Raw genomic sequence first — 17,519 nt, forward strand, 5'->3', positions numbered from 1 at the left:
ATAACTTATGTAACTCAGGTCGGGTCGGGTCGGGCCCCTTCAAACCCGGCTCGACCCGAGATTCATGCGGGCTTTTGAATGCTGAACCCGGCTCGACCCGAAACCCATGAAACTTGAACCCGACCCAGGCTATTTTCGGGTCGGGTCGATGCGGGTCGGGTTTTACCCGGCTCGAGTTGCAGCCCTAGTTTTAGGGTAGCATGGTACGGTGTAAAAAGTAGCCGTTATTCTTGCTTTTTTTTACAAAAACAGCCCCTCAACCGTTAAAAACGGCTAGTTTGGCGAGTATTTTTATAAATTACACATTTATACCAAAAATACGCCTCAATAACTAAAAAAAAGACTAGTTTTGGAGGTATTTTCATAATTTGAACATTTTTTAACCAAACACCCCCTATCAACTAAACAACCAAATAACGTCTAGTTTTTTGGGGTAATATGGTAAGGTAGAGTAGAGAAATTATATGGTGCAAGGCCTTACAACAATAAGGCCCTTGTACGGTGGAAGTACCAACCTTGATATTTGATCCAACGGCAGCTTCTCAAAAAGTGAGCTGCTGTTGGATCAAATATCAAGGGTGGAACCCCTACCGTATTGTTGTAAGGCCTTACACCATATAAAAACACAGGTAGAGAATTCCAAATATACGCCTCCCCCAACAACTAAATAATGTCTAGTTTTGGGGGTATTGATCATCTTCTAGCCTTACAACCTCAGAGTATATTGTTGTAAGGCCTTACACCATATAAAAACTCAGGTAGAGAATTCTAAATATACGCCTCCCCATCAACTTGGCACGAGTCACTTCTTCTCACTGGATCATCCAAAGGCCTACCATCTTAAGCGCTAGAAAGCATATTAATAATCCCTAATAATTGATACATGGGAAAATCATAATTATGCACATTCTAGCTATCGATAATTTCATTGAGTCCGAAGTTGGTACTGATGAATAATTAATATACCCTAAAATGAGTACCAATCAAAGATGGACACCTGTACGCGTAGCGTTTTGTTTCATGTTGGGGCGAATCTGACGGTGGCTTTCAAAGCTTCATATTTGGTGACTTAATCTAACGGTTGTCACCCCCGTAGGTATGCAAGGACCCACACTTGATCTGTTTCTAAGTGGGTCCCCACATTGACTGATTTATTGTTCCGATTGAACATGTCTTTGATTTATTCTTATGGGCCCATCATCATATTCCACGGGCATAACTATATATTCTAGTGCATGTGACACGAGTGTATACAATCTAAACAATCAATCTTGAGATCTCTGTCATGGATGGGCCATAGCCAAGATATCATACCAATTCAATGATTAGAATCTAGTCATTCAACCAATGTATAAAAGGTTTGAATTATCATCTATCAATAACATGATACACCAAATTAACGGTCTAGCTCATCACATTACTCGATTTGCATAGAATCAAAGAAAAGTGCATAGAATCTCAATCACTTAACTTGTTTAGACAATTCTTGGAGCAGATATTAATCAAAGTATCAAACACAATGGAAGGGGGGAAAAACGCTAAAAATAAACCCTATCTTCACAGCTTTTTGTATTGGATGGTTAGGGTTTTGGGAGTCCAAACCCTCGAAATTGTTAAAGATTTTTCAAAATCAAATGTCTTATTGTCAAAACAAATTTTGAAAAATATTTTCTTTTAGTTGTTTTGGGAAAGGAAAAAGTTGCTTTTTGCTTTTGCTTTTGGAAAGAGTGTAGAAGTGCATTGAAAAGATAGTTCCACATTGCTCCAGAGAAAAGTTGGAGATGGGCATATATTAGTTCACCCATTCCTTTCTCTTGTTTGTGTGCACGTGGGGTCTTAGTCATGGGACGCACCGTCCGCTCTCGCGGCGTGGGTAATGGGCTATAGGGCGCATAGTGGCGCCTTTTTTAAGGCGCAGATCTAACGGACAGAATTCAAACTGAACTGGAAAGACACTAATTAGGGGTGCTTTTCACACTGAAAAGCCACCAGAGGCTCAATAAAAAGTGCAGAACCCAGTCATTTCAACACAGAAATGAATTTACCCATTTCTGAACAAATTCTAAAACTTTCAGTACACTTTTAACTCTCTTTTCTATCCCACCAAAGTTATTTTTCTACTGTTTCATTCTTGTTTGACTAATCACTGTTATACTACAGAAACAATAAGTAGATTGATTCTCTAAGGCTTGTTATTCTCGCATTTCGGATTTGACTCCGCTTGTACATAGCGTCGTCAAATATAGTAGGACATTCCTACTGGCTTCATTGTATCTTGGAGGCAATTTGCGGATTCCCTTTGCACACTTCTAGAGGGGGCCAAAATCTGTCTTAAGGAAAGCGATTTCGCGCCTTGAAGCAAATCGGTTTCTATTCTTTCTTCTCCAACAGATAAACCACACAAAAAACAAAAAAGGGTGCATAAGGTCATTTTACTCACCAACTTTAAATTCTCATGTGGGCGTTTTGCACTACTCCATCTCTCCAACTTCCTTTCCCTCCAAAATCCCAAACCCGCCTTTTTTCAAACACTTCTCTTCCAAAATCCTTTCTCCCCTTCTCACACCATTCTCCTTCCAAACCAACATCCATCAAGTCCTCCTCTCTCTCTCTCTCTCTCTCCCTCTTTACAACCCTCCAACAACAACCATCTAATCCAATCTCTCTGCAAAAAAGGCAACCTCAAACAAGCCCTCCAAATCCTCTCCGCCGAAACCAACCCCACTCAACAAACCTACGAACGCCTAATCCTTGCTTGCACCCAACAACAATCGCTCTCCGACGGATTAATTGTTCACCAACACCTAATCGAAAATGGGTTCGATCAAGACCCCTTCCTTGCAACCAAACTCATCACCATGTACTCGCAATTTGATTCCCTCGACCACGCCCGCCAAGTGTTTGATAAAATCTCTAACAAGACTATCTTTGTATGGAATGCTCTCATTCGAGCCCTCACTTTGGCGGGCGAAGGCGGAGAAGCTCTCGCTTTTTACCAAGAGATGTACCAAATTGGCGTTCATTTTGATCGATTTATCCTCATATACTCAAGGCTTGTGTTGTTTCTTCGTCGTTAGTTTCAATTCTTCGCGAGGGGAAAGAAATTCACGGTCACATTTTTAGACACGGGTTCGAGTCTCAAGTTCATGTCGCGACTACTCTAGTGGATGTTTATGCAAAATTCGGATGTGTTTCGTACGCGCGCCAGGTTTTTGATGGAATGCTTGAAAGAAATGTGTTTTCTTGGAGTGCCATGATTGGTTTTTTTTTTTTTTTTATAAAGATAACAGTTTATTTAATTCCTGGAAGGAAATTACACGAAGAAGGGACAAGATGTCCCTATGTAATACAGTGAATTACAAGAGATTCGCTCCCGGAGCATTAAATACAACATTCGAAATCGATAATCCCACTCCCTCCTTCGCTAAACGATCGGCCAGAGTGTTAGCCGTACGCCTTCGGTGCGTTATCAACGGACGTATGATACCCATGAGATCTCGTATCTCATCAATCTCGTTTGCAAGCCGCCAAGGTCCAGGACCTTGATTCGTCGCCCATGCAATGACGTTGGTTGAATCACCTTCCACGATTAAGGGCCCCAAATTATGATTCCTAAACCAACGAAGGCCGAATAATAATGCTCTAGCTTCCGCCTCGTTCGCATCACATACACCCGCCGGTCTAGCAAATGTCATAATGGTGGTTCCAATAAAGTCGCGAATTGCTCCCCCAAACCCCGCAGGTCCTGGATTTCCCATCGAGCTTCCATCAAAATCAAGTTTAAGAGTGCCCTCCGGCGGTGGTAACCAAATCGGCTTGATGGCCTTTACACTCAGCTTTTCCGTCATGACTGTGAATCCATTCCGCAATATATGTGATATTGAATATGGTACGCCCCCTTTACTGCTTGCCCATGTGAGGATTGCTATAATAATGGAGAGGCATAAAAATTTAGGAGCCTTGCTCCGATCATTGAAAATTCTGTTGTTACGTTCTATCCATAAAAACCATGTTATTGCGAACGGAATAGCGTTCCACATCTTCTGCCCCAAGCAGCCATGAAAAGCTCTCGTCCAGTTCATGAGCAACTCTGAAATGTTGTTTGGGAGCACCCAACACATTCCGAAGAATCTAAGAATCCCCATCCATACCTCGTAGGAGTAAGGACATAACAACAACAGATGGTCAAATGATTAATTGCTATTACAACATAGAGCACATCTGCTTGCCAACCGAACAATCCTCCTTTGAAGCCTTTCACAAGTACTAATACATCTGTATGCAACCAACCAAGCAAAAGCCGCTATCTTCGGGGGTATATAGGGTAGCCATAAGTGTTTCCATTTGCTGTCCCGTCCATCTCCCATTGTTAATTTCAGGAAAAAACTTTTTACAGTAAAACCCCCTTCAGAATCAGGTGTCCATATCCACTTGTCCGATAAAGTAGGGGATAGATAGGTGTTAGTTAAAAGATTGAGGAGAGATGTGAAAGATTTGATCTCCTCATCCTTTAAATTCCGCCGAAACCTAATATCCCAAAAAGAAACCCCTCCGTCTTCACCACGGATAACATAATCCGAAATTGTTGCTTCCCTTTTTAGAACCACTCTGAATATATCCGGAAAAGCTACAGATAGAGGAGAGTCTCCTATCCATAGATCAATCCAAAATCGGGTTTTGTTGCCCTTGCCCGGTCTAAATCTTATAAATGGTTTGAAAAGCTCCCGTGTAGAGTGAATAGAACGCCACACACCGGAACCAGTCCTGTTTGACGGTGTTCCACATTCCCAATCCCCCCAACCCTGCCCATATTTCCTTGCGATAGTATTATGCCATAAAGCATCCTTCTGAACCCCGAACCTCCATAGTCATTTCCCCAATAGAGCTTTGTTGCGCAAGCGGATTCTTCCAATACCAAGCCCACCACAATTCTTTGGTTTGCAAACCGTTCGCCAAGATAATAAGTGTTTGAGCTTCTTCGATTCGCCCTCTCTCCCTTCCCATAAAAAATCTCTTTGAATCTTTTCGATGCGGTTAGCCACTTTGGCCGGTATTTTAAATAGAGACATATAATACACCGGCATGTTGGCAAGGGCGGCTTTAATTAGAGTAATTCGACCCCCGAGAGATAAGAACTTCTTTTTCCATGTGGCTAATTTTCTTTCAATTCTTTCAACCTACATCCCACAGTCCGATTTTAGGAATGCCAAAACCCAACGGTAACTCAAGATAAGTGATAGGAAATTGACTCACCCCGCAACCAAGGATGCGAGCATGAGTCCCAATGGACTCCTCCTCCAAATTGATGCCCGCTATTGTACTTTTAAAGAAATTAATTTTAAGTCCAGATGCCATCTCGAACCAGCGAAACAACCTCTTTAAATTTGCCGCGTAAGATACCCCATCCTTGATTAAGACTAAGGTGTCATTCGCAAACTGCAGGTGATTTATGTGCTGAGAAGACCCTTGCTTTCCGCCAAAGATAATAGTTTGCTGGAGCTTCCACGACAACAATGAATAGATAAGGTGATAAGGGGTCACCTTGTCGGAGACCTCGAGTACTATTGAAGAACCCATGAGGGGATCCGTTTATAAGTATTGAAAAAGAGGCAGTTGAAACACAAGAACGCATCCATTTTCTCATTTCTCCCCAAAACCCATCTTCTCCAAGATGAAATCCAACATTCCCCAGTCAACATGATCATAAGCTTTCTCAAGATCCACCCTTGCAATGATACCACTCTCCCCATTCCTCTTCATAGAGTCAAGAACTTCATTAGCAATAAGCACCCCATCAAGTATTTGCCTTTTGTTCACAAAAGCCCCCTGAAACTTGGATATTACTATATCCATAACCTTGCAAAATCTCATAGCCAAAGTTTTCGCCAAGAGTTTATAGAGACTGTGGACTAAAATAATCGGCCGAAAGTCTTTAAGTTCAATTGCAACCTCCCGCTTAGGAATAAGCGTAATGAAAATGGTATTTATTCCCTTGTTAAGGATTCCATTTTCGTGAAATTCATTGAAGAAGCGACATACCTCCTCTTTTATCAAATCCCAGTAGCGAATATAAAACGCCATTGGAAAGCCATCCGGTCCAGGTGCCTTATCCTTTTTAAAGCGTGCACTGCAGCCTCAATTTCTTCCACCGAAAATATCCTTTCCAGCCAGCACTGCCTTTCTTCATCGATTCTGTTGAAAGAGAGACCCCCCAAACGAGGCCTCCACACATATGCCGAGGTATACAATCTCTTATAGTAATCAAGGATATAGATTTTTATACGATCCTTGTCTTCCACTAGCCCACCATTTATCAGTAAACAATTGATCGTATTAGTCCGCCTCCTTGAATTTGTCAATTTATGAAAAAAATTTGTATTCTTGTCCCCTGCATCAAGCCATAAGGCACGGGATTTCAGCCGCCATTTAATTTCCTCCCTACGAATCAATTCTTCGTATTCCAGCATTAAGTTGACCCTCAACTGACAATCGGCCTCCCCCAGTGGATTCGATTCTTCTTTTCTTTCTAGATCCTCCAGACCAGATAACACTTCTTCCTTGCGAGAATGCTTCAATCGGTGTTCCGCAGTTGCCCAAGCTTTGATCTTGCCTTTGACTTCCTTTAGTTTTTGACAGAGAACAAAACCTGCCCAGCCTTCAATCTGAGCCGATAACCACCAATCATTCACCTTTCCGTCAAACTCTGGATTTTCACAGAGAGACATATCCATCCTGAACGGGTAGGGACCACCCGCAATTTCACCGAGCTCCAGCATTAAGGGGTTATGATCGGATATCGGCCGTGGTAATGCTCATTGATAAATGTTCCGATAGGATTCGCCCCATTCCTTGGATATGAGGATTCGATCAATCCGAGATTGGACTAATCTGTCTTGATTTTTCGTCCACGTGAATTTGGCTCCCTCCATGGGTAGATCAATCAACTCACAGTAATTGATCAAATCTGAAAAACACCGCATACTTTAAGTAATACGCCCCATTCTGTCCTTTTCGTGTGTGTACCTAACCGTGTTGAAATCCCCTCCCAAAATCCAGGCCCCCGGCCATTCGTCCCGGATGGACCTTAATTCCGGCCAGAAAGCATGCCGATTCCTAGCCCTTACAGGTCCATACTCCGCCGTGAACATCCATTCATTATCATTAGAAAGAGAGGAAAAAATCAGGGATATTGAAAACTCCCCGATTGATTGCCGCACCATTCTGAATTGAGATTCTTTCCATATGACAATAATCCCCCCTGCCGATCCAGTTGCATCTTTTACACACCACTGACGGTTGACATTTCCCCAAATCGCATTTATTATGTTCTCCTGCACCCCACTTAATTTTGATTCTATAATTACAAAGAGGTCTGGTTGTCGTCTTCTACAAATCTCCTTCGCAGCCAGCTTCTTTCTATCCGACCCCAACCCCCTTACGATCCCTACCTTCCATCTCCATAAACATTCTCTTTGTGCCTTCCACATCCTCCTTATACAAAATGCCCATATCATCACCCGTTGAAGTCATTGCGGCAAACTCTTCCTCGCTTTCATTTGTCTCCAGTGAATCAACTTCATTTTGGCTGCGATTTAAACAGGACTCTAATTTGCAGTTCAATTCCATTTCCAGAGTGGTTGCCATGATTGGTTGTTATGCGAAGAATGAGAGACCCTTTGAAGCAATGGAGCTCTTTCTTGAGATGATGGTAGAGACAGACAATGCCGTAGCTAATGCGGTTACAATGGTTAGCGTGCTTCAAGCTTGTGGAGCTTTGGCTGCTTTGGGACAGGGGAAGTTGATACACGCTTATATTCTTAGAAGAGGACTCAATTCAATTGTTTCAGTGAGCAATGCGCTTGTGACAATGTACGTGAAAAGTGGTAGTTTTGAGGCTGGGCGTAAGGTCTTTGAACAAATGTGCAAGAAGGATATTGTTTCATGGAATTCCATGATTTCAGGTTATGGAATTCACGGCTTTGGTGCGGATGCAATTCGGGTTTTGAAGAGATGATTGATGCGGGCATTTCGCCGAATCCAATAACGTTTGTGAGTGTTTTGGGGGCTTGTAGCCATGTTGGACTTGTTGAAGAGGGAAAGAGATTGTTTGAGTTTATGGTTAGCAAATACATGATTAGTCCTCGTGCTGAACACTATGCTTGTATGGTTGATCTCCTAGGCCGTGCATGGCAATTAGAAGAAGCGGTTAAGGTCATTGAAACGATGAGGATCGAACTGGGTCCCACTGTCTGGGGTTCACTTCTCGGTGCATGCAGGATTCATAGCAATGTTGAGCTTGCAGAAAGAGCAAGCCTTCATCTTTTCAAGCTCGAGCCCACTAATGCAGGGAATTATGTACTTTTAGCCGATATCTACACTGAAGCTAAAATGTGGGAAGATGTAAACAGAGTGAAGAAGCTTTTGGAAGCACGGGGATTGCAAAAGGTACCCGGTTGCAGTCGGATTGAAGTGAAAAAGAAGGTCTATTCGTTTGTTTCAGTTGATGAGTTGGACCCACAGATTGTACAGCTCCATGCCTTGTTAGTCCGGTTGTCGAAAGAGATGAAGGAGAGGGGTTATATTCCTGACACCAAAGCCGTCCTCTATGAACTCGATAGAAAAGAGAAGGAACAGATTGTGCTTGGCCACAGCGAGAAATTGGCTGTTGCCTTTGGACTCATCAATAGTAATAGTGGTGAAACCATTAAGATCACCAAGAACCTAAGGCTTTTGGAAGATTGCCATTCTGTCACAAAGTTCATTTCGGAGTTTACACAAAGGGAGATCATCGTTCGAGATGTGAATCGCATCCACCATTTCAGGGGTTGGGTATGTTCGTGCGCAGATTATTGGTAACAAACATTACTTTTGTATGTAAAACAATCCGATTTGGACATCTTGGTCGTGAAATCCATTAACGGCATCTTTGTTAAATAGCTTCTCTGTTTCAAAATTCGTGTAAGCAGTGAGATATTCTGTAGGTGTACAGTATCCCACACCAACTCCAAATAGAATTTAGACAGTTAAAGTTCAAAGACCGGGAAGTTACGGTTCTGTTGCATATTCACCATTTTGCTAATGATTCTACTGGCAGTTGCTTGCAAAAACTATCTATGTTAAACTAATGCAGAACATTCAGTTGAGTACAGAAGGAAACAAGCATTGGTAAGGAATGGAAGGCAATTTAGCATATTTGTGGGTTTAACTCTGACCTACTTATATAGAATATTATGTATACAAGGCATTCTCAAAGAAATAAGACTTTTGGCATGAACATGATAATCTTACACTCTTTATTTTTGAATGGTAAAAATAGATATTATTAGAAGAGCAAAGAAGATTATGCTCTTTTTGATGAAATTGTATGTAGTTTTTAATTTTGTTTTTTCTTATGGTTCAGGAGTATGCTCTCGAACAGATATGCTATGCAAATGCAAGCTGGGACCTCTGGTCCCCAATGTAATTCTCATAGTATAAATATACTTTTGTCAATTTTCAAAAAAAAGAAAAAGAAGAGGGGCCGCTCACGACCGTGATGATCATAGCAACAAGAAAATCAGTAAACTAAAAATAAAGAACAACAACTATCTGGAAACTAATATTCTTACACTTTTATGGAACAATTGCCTCTAAAATACAGTTTGTGCAGAATGAAATTTGTGTGATTTACAGGAATGCACTGTGGGGGTTGGGTTCACCTTCACAAGCTATGAGAGTTTGGACTATCATTTCCATGTTTGGTCTTTTGCTTCTCTCCTCATCCACACATGCTATGCCTATCTCCACTATCCCAAGTGCCTGCTTCAAGTTAAACTGCCCATTCAATCTGGGGTCCACAAAACCCTCAACCCACGATTCTTCTCCACTCTCCAGCTTTTCCTTTGCCATCCTAACAAATCTTCTTAGCCCCAACTCCTCTTCCCCATCCATCACCCAATTCGAAATCCTACTCCCCCTCACAATCTCTAAAAGTACCACCCCATAGCTGTAAACATCAACCTTGGCAGTGATAGGCAGACTCAAAGCCCATTCTGGAGCCATGTAACCCTTCGTTCCTCGGATACGAGAAAAATTAGAACCAGATATTCCTCTCTGAGACAACTTTGCCAGTCCAAAATCTGCTATCTTTGCCTCAAAATCACCATCTAAAAGTATGTTTTCAGGTTTCACATCACAGTGGATTACCCACTCAAGACACTCATGGTGAAGATAGGCCAGCCCCCTCGCTGCCCCTATCGCAATTTTATATCTCTGGTTCCATCCAAGTAAATTACTGCTACTGCCATCATAGAACAGGTGCTTGTCCAAAGACCCATTTTCCACATACTCATATACCAAGAGTCTGTGGAAGCCTTCCAAACAGTATCCCCACATTCTCACTAGATTCATATGGTTGATCTTTCCTATCATGCTCACTTCTGCCCAGAACTCTTCTTCTCCTTGAATCACATCTCCTAATTTTTTCACAGCCACCACTCTGTCATCAGCCAAAATTCCCTTGTAGACAGCCCCAGAACCTCCCCTCCCTAGCTCCTCCATGAACTTCTTAGTTGTCTTATTCAGTTCTGTGTATGTAAACCTTCTGAATTGATTGTATATTGCTCGGTATCCTTCCTTCACCGACTTTGGCATCTCATCTTTCCTAAAAAGGTACCACCAACCCGACGCTATAAAGAGAATCTCAATTACACCTACAGTTAAAGCAAAAAAGTAGAGATGAACATAATTGAATTTGTTGTTATGTATATTGAGTGATACTCCTTTAACTTCATCTTCTCTAGTTTTGCAGATGAGGTCAGAAACTGTGTATTTAGAGGAATCTGAGGTTTCTACATTTTTGGGCAGTTTTAAATATAAGCTGCCAGGGATATTTGGAGACCTGTACCCATTAAACAGCTCAGTTTTGGGGTAACATGAGCCCGTGCCGTCTAATGTGTACCAAAAAGCATCACAATCGCAATCCTCCAAGCATATCTTCTTGCAAGATTCTAATGGTATATTTCTGGTGACATTGAGATCAAACCCATAGAAATCTGTGTTTAGAAGCTGTATGAATTTGAGCTGCTGAGGGTCACAGGTTGGGTTGAACTTGGGTTTGCAACCTTGTTTCAAATCACTTTGGTCTCTAATTTCATATCCCAAAGGACACGAGCACTTTGGCGTTGGCATATAAACACAAATCGCATTCCTACCACACTGCCCATGTACACCACACAGCTCTGAAAGAGCCACCCACGAAATCTCCCATAACCCGGTTGACTCCTTCAAGCTATAGATTCGAAGATTGCCATCGTAATCCAGAGTCAATCTCCTTCTAATCCAAAAGCCCATATCAGAAGCGTCAAAGCTCAGTTTATCACTGGACAAAAACCGGCCCATTTCATCAAGAACTGCATTTCTGCTACTGTTGTAGTTTGTTCTACCATTTAGCCATATATCCCTACCAACATAAGGCCAATACAGACTAGATATATCAGGCCCATCATACATCATTTTCAAGACATTATCACTATCAAAGTATAAACTATAATATCCTGAAGATAACGCTCCCTTTCCTATTGTAGAGATCAGAGTTTTGTCTCTGGTAATGGGTTGTGAGGGCAGAAGAGTGTCAGTAGGATAATCAAAGCTCTGCCATAGAATTTTACCTTGTGGGTCTTTCAGAACAAGATTTCCGCTATTCAGAAGCTCTGCCCTATCGACATTGGTCTCACTAGTATTGGTGTTCCAATTGGTAGAGCCGTCGACATCAGTTAGAACCATTTTTCCATCTTGGAGCAATGAAACTTTCGAGTTTCGCCCATTGACGGGCCGGTCTCTGTTCGCCGTCCAGACGACAGTTTTGTCAGCTGATTTTGTAAACCAAATTGAGAAATAGTAGGCATTTCTGCCTACCATGTAAAACCCACATGTGAATGATTGATCTAAGGATATTAGTACTTGTGACTTATCTTCTACTGAGAGGGAAGATCCTCTTTTCAAAGAGCTTTGGGGTGTTGAAGACAGAGCAGAAGAGAGGAAGGGAAGAAGAAGAAATGGAAGCATTGAAGCAGATGAGTTTCTCATGTTTGCAAATTGAAGAGAGGTTTGCAGTCTGAGCAACAATTTATTCTATAGAAATTGTTACTGGTCTTATAAACAAGAAAAGATAAGGAAGGTGCTCAAATGGACTTGCAGAATGGACTACACCTCAAAGGAAATTTGGTTTTGGAAAAAGTCTCCAAATATTGAGAAAAATTCGAATTTTTTGTGGCCTCCAAATTTAAAAAATGGCCATACAATTCGAAGTTCCTGTCATTTTTTTTTCTCAAATCAAACCCGAATTTTCCAAAATAAACTAGAATTTTCTAGATTGAACACAAGTTTGACAAATAATTCCTCAATTTCTTATTTATTATTAGACAGTAGCTCGATGGTTGAGACTTGGGACATTGTATCTCAACCAAAAAAATGGATTTGTGTACTGCAGTTGGATCCGAATTATGCCCATTGGATCCATATCATAAAATCCAAAATTATTTCTGATTGTGTCCCAGAGAGCCACAAAATAGGGAGTTCTTTTTTCTTTTCTTTTTTTGACATGGGGTACCCCACCCCAATTTTTAGGGCTGGACTATTCCCTACGGATGCGTGCAATCACCGGTAAACAACGCGGATAAGAAATTGGGAGTTCTTTCTATGGTTGTTATTTCCATTATTTCGGATCGAGTTAGCATTAGACTTCAGCCAACGTTGGAAAGCATACATTCATTCTGTCGTATTGACTACGGTTTTTTGTCAACCAAAGACTACATGGTTGGCCGAGAAGCTAAGACCATCAATTCTAATGACCCAAAACATTGACTGAAATCTCTTATAAAAAATAGATCCTTAGGCCTTGTTTTGTTTGTGTTGGATTTTGAGAACTGACTTTTAGTCCAAGGCCCTGTTTTGTCTTGGATTTTGACCAGGAGTGCTAACCCAGGTCGATTTTTGGCCTTATAATCGGGTCGAGCATTAGGCCTTCACCCTCTTTGATCCTAACCTCTCCCCTCAGTAGGAAGTACCCCCTTCCCTCCCTGTCTCCCTCAGCATGACCCGGCGGATCTTTTCATTTTGTACTCAAAACTCAATTCCAAATCCGAATACATAATATGAGGTATCCAAACGGGCCCTTAGGGTTTAGACCTGCTTGATTTGGATTTTGACAACCTACTGTGAGTTTAAAACTGAATATTGGACTCACTAATAAACAGTTTTGGACTCACAATCGGTTGTCAAAGTCCAAAACAAATTGGGCCTTAATTTTGATTCCATTAATCAGTTTTGTACTCATAATGAATTTTCAAATTCCAATAGTCCTCAAAGTGTCAAACGTGCTGTATCGGCCGGTGGCGCACCCGGCGTGGCACGATTTGCTACAGTGGCAGGCCATGCAAGGCACGAAAGATGAAATGGGCCGGGCCGGGGTTTAGGCATGGCATGGTGCGGCGGCACAACACAGGTCGGTGGCATGGTTTGGTGTAAAAAGTAGCCGTTGTTCTTGCTTTTTTACGAAAATAGCCCCTCAACAGTTTAAAAACGGCTAGTTTGGGGAGTATTTTTTAAAATTAAACATTTTATACAGAAAATACACCTCAGTAGCTAAAAAAACGACTAGTTTTTGGGGCAATATTAATAATTTGAACACTTTTTAACCAAAATCCCCCCTAACAACCAAACAACCAATTAACGGCTAGTTTTGGGGTATTATGGTAAGGTAGAGAATTCCAACTACATACGCACCCCCCACCTAGGGGTGGCAACGGTTTGGTTTGACCCCCAAACCGAAACCGAACCGAACTTGCTTACCTTCAAACCGAAACCGAACCGATGAAAAGGGGCACATTTATCATTTTCCTATGAAAAGGGACGCATTTATCATTGTCCAAACCGAACCGAAATTTGAATCGGTTTGGTTTAACCGATTAACCAAACCGAAACCGAATTTTAGGTCTGGCTTCGGTTCGGTTGATTTTGCCACCCTTACCACACCCCCGCGCACACACGCACCCACCCCTCAACTAAATAATGGCTAGTTTTGGGGGTATTTTGGTTAGTTAACCCCCCCTCCATTTCTCAGCACCACACACAAATCTCTCTCTCTCTCTCTCCATTCTACAACCACTAATCACCGATTGACGATCAAGAAGACGCGCTCTACAATCTACAACTGCTAAAATACAGTTTGTGTATAATAAAATACAGTTTGTGGAGCTTTGGTTCATCAGGAAACTAAAAATAAAGAACGACAACTATGAGGAAACTGATAATCTTACACTCTTATGGGACGATTGCCTCTAAAATACAGTTCGTGCATAATGAAATTTGCGTCACTTACAGGAATGCAGTATGGGGGTTTGGTTCATCCTCAATACTAGGAGAATATGGACAATAGTATTCGTGTGTGGTCATGTGCTTCTCCAATCAGTAGATGTTCACCTTCACAAGCAATGAGAGTTTGGACTATCATTTCCATGTTTGGTCTTTTGCTTCTCTCCTCATCCACACATGCTATGCCTATCTCCACTATCCCAAGTGCCTGCTTCAAGTTGAACTGCCCATTCAATCTGGGGTCCACAAAACCCCCAACCCATGATTCTTCTCCACTCTCCAGCTTTTCCTTTGCCATCCTAACAAATCTTCTCAGCCCCACCTCCTCTTCCCCATCCATCACCCAATTCGAAAACCTACTCCCCCTCACAATCTCTAAAAGTACAACCCCATAGCTGTAAACATCAACCTTGGCAGTGATAGGCAGACTCAAAGCCCATTCTGGAGCCATGTAACCCTTCGTTCCTAGGACACGAGAAAAATTAGAACCAGATATTCCTCTCTGAGACAACTTTGCCAGTTCAAAATCTGCTATCTTTGCCTCAAAATCACCATCTAAAAGTATGTTTTCAGGTTTCACATCACAGTGGATTACCCACTCAAGACACTCATAGTGAAGATAGGCCAGCCCCCTCGCCGCCCCTATCGCAATTTTATATCTCTGATTCCATCCAAGTAAATTACTGCCACTGCCATCATAGAAAAGGTGCTCGTCCAAAGACCCATTTCCCACATACTCATATACCAAGAGTCTGTGGAAGCCTTCCAGACAGTACCCCCACATTCTCACTAGATTCATATGGTTGATCTTTCCTATCATGTTCACTTCTGCCCAGAACTCTTCTCCTCCTTGAATCACATCTCCCAATTTTTTCACAGCCACCACTCTCTCATCAGCCAAAATTCCTTTATAGACAGCCCCAGAACCTCCCCGCCCTAGCTCGTCCGTGAACTTCTTAGTTGCCTTCTTAATTTCTGTGTAGGTAAACCTTCTGAATTGATCAAATATTGCTCGGTATCCTTCCTTCACCGACGACGATGGCATCTCATGTTTCCTAAAAAGGTACCACCAACCCGACGCCATAAATAGAATCTCAATTACACCTACAGCAAAAACAAACAAATAGAGGTGTTCATAACTGAATCTCTTGTTATATATATTGGAATAGTCTGCTTTAACTTCTTCTTCACTAGATTTGCAGATGGGCTCAGACACTCTGTATTTGGAGGAATCTGAGGTTTCTACACTTGTGGGCAGTTTTATATATATGCTGCCATGCAAGTTTGGATACATGTACCCATTAAACAGCTCAGATTTGGGGTAACATTCGCCTGTGCCAAATTTGTACTCAAAAGCCTCACAGGAGCAATGATCTAAGCATATCTTCCTGCAAGATTCTAAGGATATTTTTTTCGTGACATTGAGATCAAACCCATAGAAATCTGTGTGCGGAAGCTCTATGAATTTGAGCCCATGAGGGTTGCAGGATGGCTTGAACTTGGGTTTGCAACCTTGTTTCAAATCACTTTGGTCTCTGACTTCATATCCTGGTGGACACGAGCACTTCGGGGTTGGCGTATAAACACAAATCCCATTCCTACCACACTGTCCATGTCAATACATAGCTCTGAAAGAGCTGCCCATGAAATCTCCCATAACCCATTTGACTCCTTCAAGCTATACAGTCGAAGATTGCCATCATAATCCATAGTGAATCTCCTTTTAATCCCAAAACCCATATCAGAAGCATTAAATCTCAGTCGATCACTTGACAGAAACTGACCCATTAACCCGGGAGGGTGTGGCTCTTTGGCGTAAAGTCATGGGTATGCTCCCCAGTGACGAGCGTTCAAATCCCCCCTTGTTCAACCGATGCGCGTGGTATACCGGGTGCCTGAGTGCATCCCTAGGGACTAGTCCCGCCCCACGAAGTGGGGTGGGGATACCCTATGGCATCAAAAAAAAAAGAAACTGACCCATTTCATCAAGAACTGCATATCTGCTACTGTTGTAGTTTGTTCTACCATTATACCATAGTTCATTATCACTATTAGGCCAATAGTTACAAGATATATCAGGCCCATCATACATAATTTTCAAGACATTATCACTATCAAAGGAGAAAATATAATATCCTGAAGATAACACTCCTTTTTCTTTAGCAGAGATCAGCATTTTCCCTTTTGTAATGGGTTGCGAGGGGAGAAGAGTGTCAGTTGGATAATCAAAGCTCTGCCATAGAATTTTATCATGTGGGTCTTTTATAACAAGATTTCCGCTATTCAGAAGCTCCGCCCTATCGACATTGGTGTCACTGGTATTGGTGTTCCAAATGGTTGAGCGGTCGACATCAGTTAGAACCATTTTTCCGTCTCGGAGCAATGAAACTCTCGAGTTTCGCCCATGGACGGGCCGGTCTCTGTTCGCAGTCCAGATCACAGTTTTGTTGGGCAAGTTTGTTGTAAACCAAATTGAGAAACAGTAGGGATTTATGCCTACCTTGTAAAACCCACTTGTGAATGACTGGTCTGAGGAGATTAGTACTTGGGACTCATCTTCTACTGAGAGGGAATATCCTCTTTTCAAGGAGCTTTGGGGTGTTGAAGACAGAGCAGAAGAGAGGAAGGAAAGAAGAAGAAATGAAAGTATTGAAGCAGATGAGTTTCTCATGGTTGCAAACTGAAGAGAGGTTTGAAGTCTGAACCACAATTTATTCTATAGAAATTGTTGCTGGTCATATAAATAAGAAATGAAAAGGAAGGTGCTCTAATAGAGTTATAACAATTGAAGACTGATGGACCACATCTCAAAGGAAATTTGGTTTTGGATCTTGCATAGTTAGAAAAGTCTCCAAATAATTGAACAGATATTTGAAAGAAAAAAATTGTTATGCCCTGCAAATTTTAAAAATGCCCAAATAATTCATAGTTCCTCTCTTTCTTTCTTTTTTCAAATTAAACCCGAATTTTCCAAAGTAAACTAGAATTTCCCTAATTTAGCACAAGTTTGACAAATAATTCCTCAATTTCTTATATATTATTAGTAAATCTAATGAGATATTCAAAATCATTGAAGGAGACATTGTACTGAAATCTGAGCTCACTTCCTAGTTTAGCAAACACATGCACTTTATCATCCCTCTATTCCGTTCGTTGTATCTTTACTT

General features: G+C 41.7%; 1 protein-coding gene and 2 pseudogenes across 1 annotated transcript; 1 reads left to right on the forward strand and 2 right to left on the reverse strand.

Annotated features, from left to right (window-relative positions):
* Positions 1–2,455: 2,455 nt before the first annotated feature.
* LOC143850033 (pentatricopeptide repeat-containing protein CRR2, chloroplastic pseudogene) lies at positions 2,456–9,101 on the forward strand (annotated as a pseudogene).
* A 464-nt stretch (positions 9,102–9,565) lies between these two features.
* On the reverse strand, positions 9,566–12,524 carry LOC143850720 (putative receptor protein kinase ZmPK1). Its single transcript, XM_077359948.1, has one exon. It carries the CDS (start codon positions 12,064–12,066, stop codon positions 9,667–9,669), a length of 2,400 nt encoding a protein of 799 aa, XP_077216063.1. The 5' UTR covers positions 12,067–12,524; the 3' UTR covers positions 9,566–9,666.
* A 1,711-nt stretch (positions 12,525–14,235) lies between these two features.
* On the reverse strand, positions 14,236–17,260 carry LOC143851895 (putative receptor protein kinase ZmPK1; annotated as a pseudogene).
* Positions 17,261–17,519: the final 259 nt, after the last annotated feature.

The sequence above is a fragment of the Tasmannia lanceolata genome, unplaced genomic scaffold, assembly GCF_043159265.1.
Source record: "Tasmannia lanceolata isolate RefF3 unplaced genomic scaffold, GAP_Taslan_0.1 ptg000018l, whole genome shotgun sequence".
Taxonomy (NCBI): domain Eukaryota; kingdom Viridiplantae; phylum Streptophyta; class Magnoliopsida; order Canellales; family Winteraceae; genus Tasmannia; species Tasmannia lanceolata.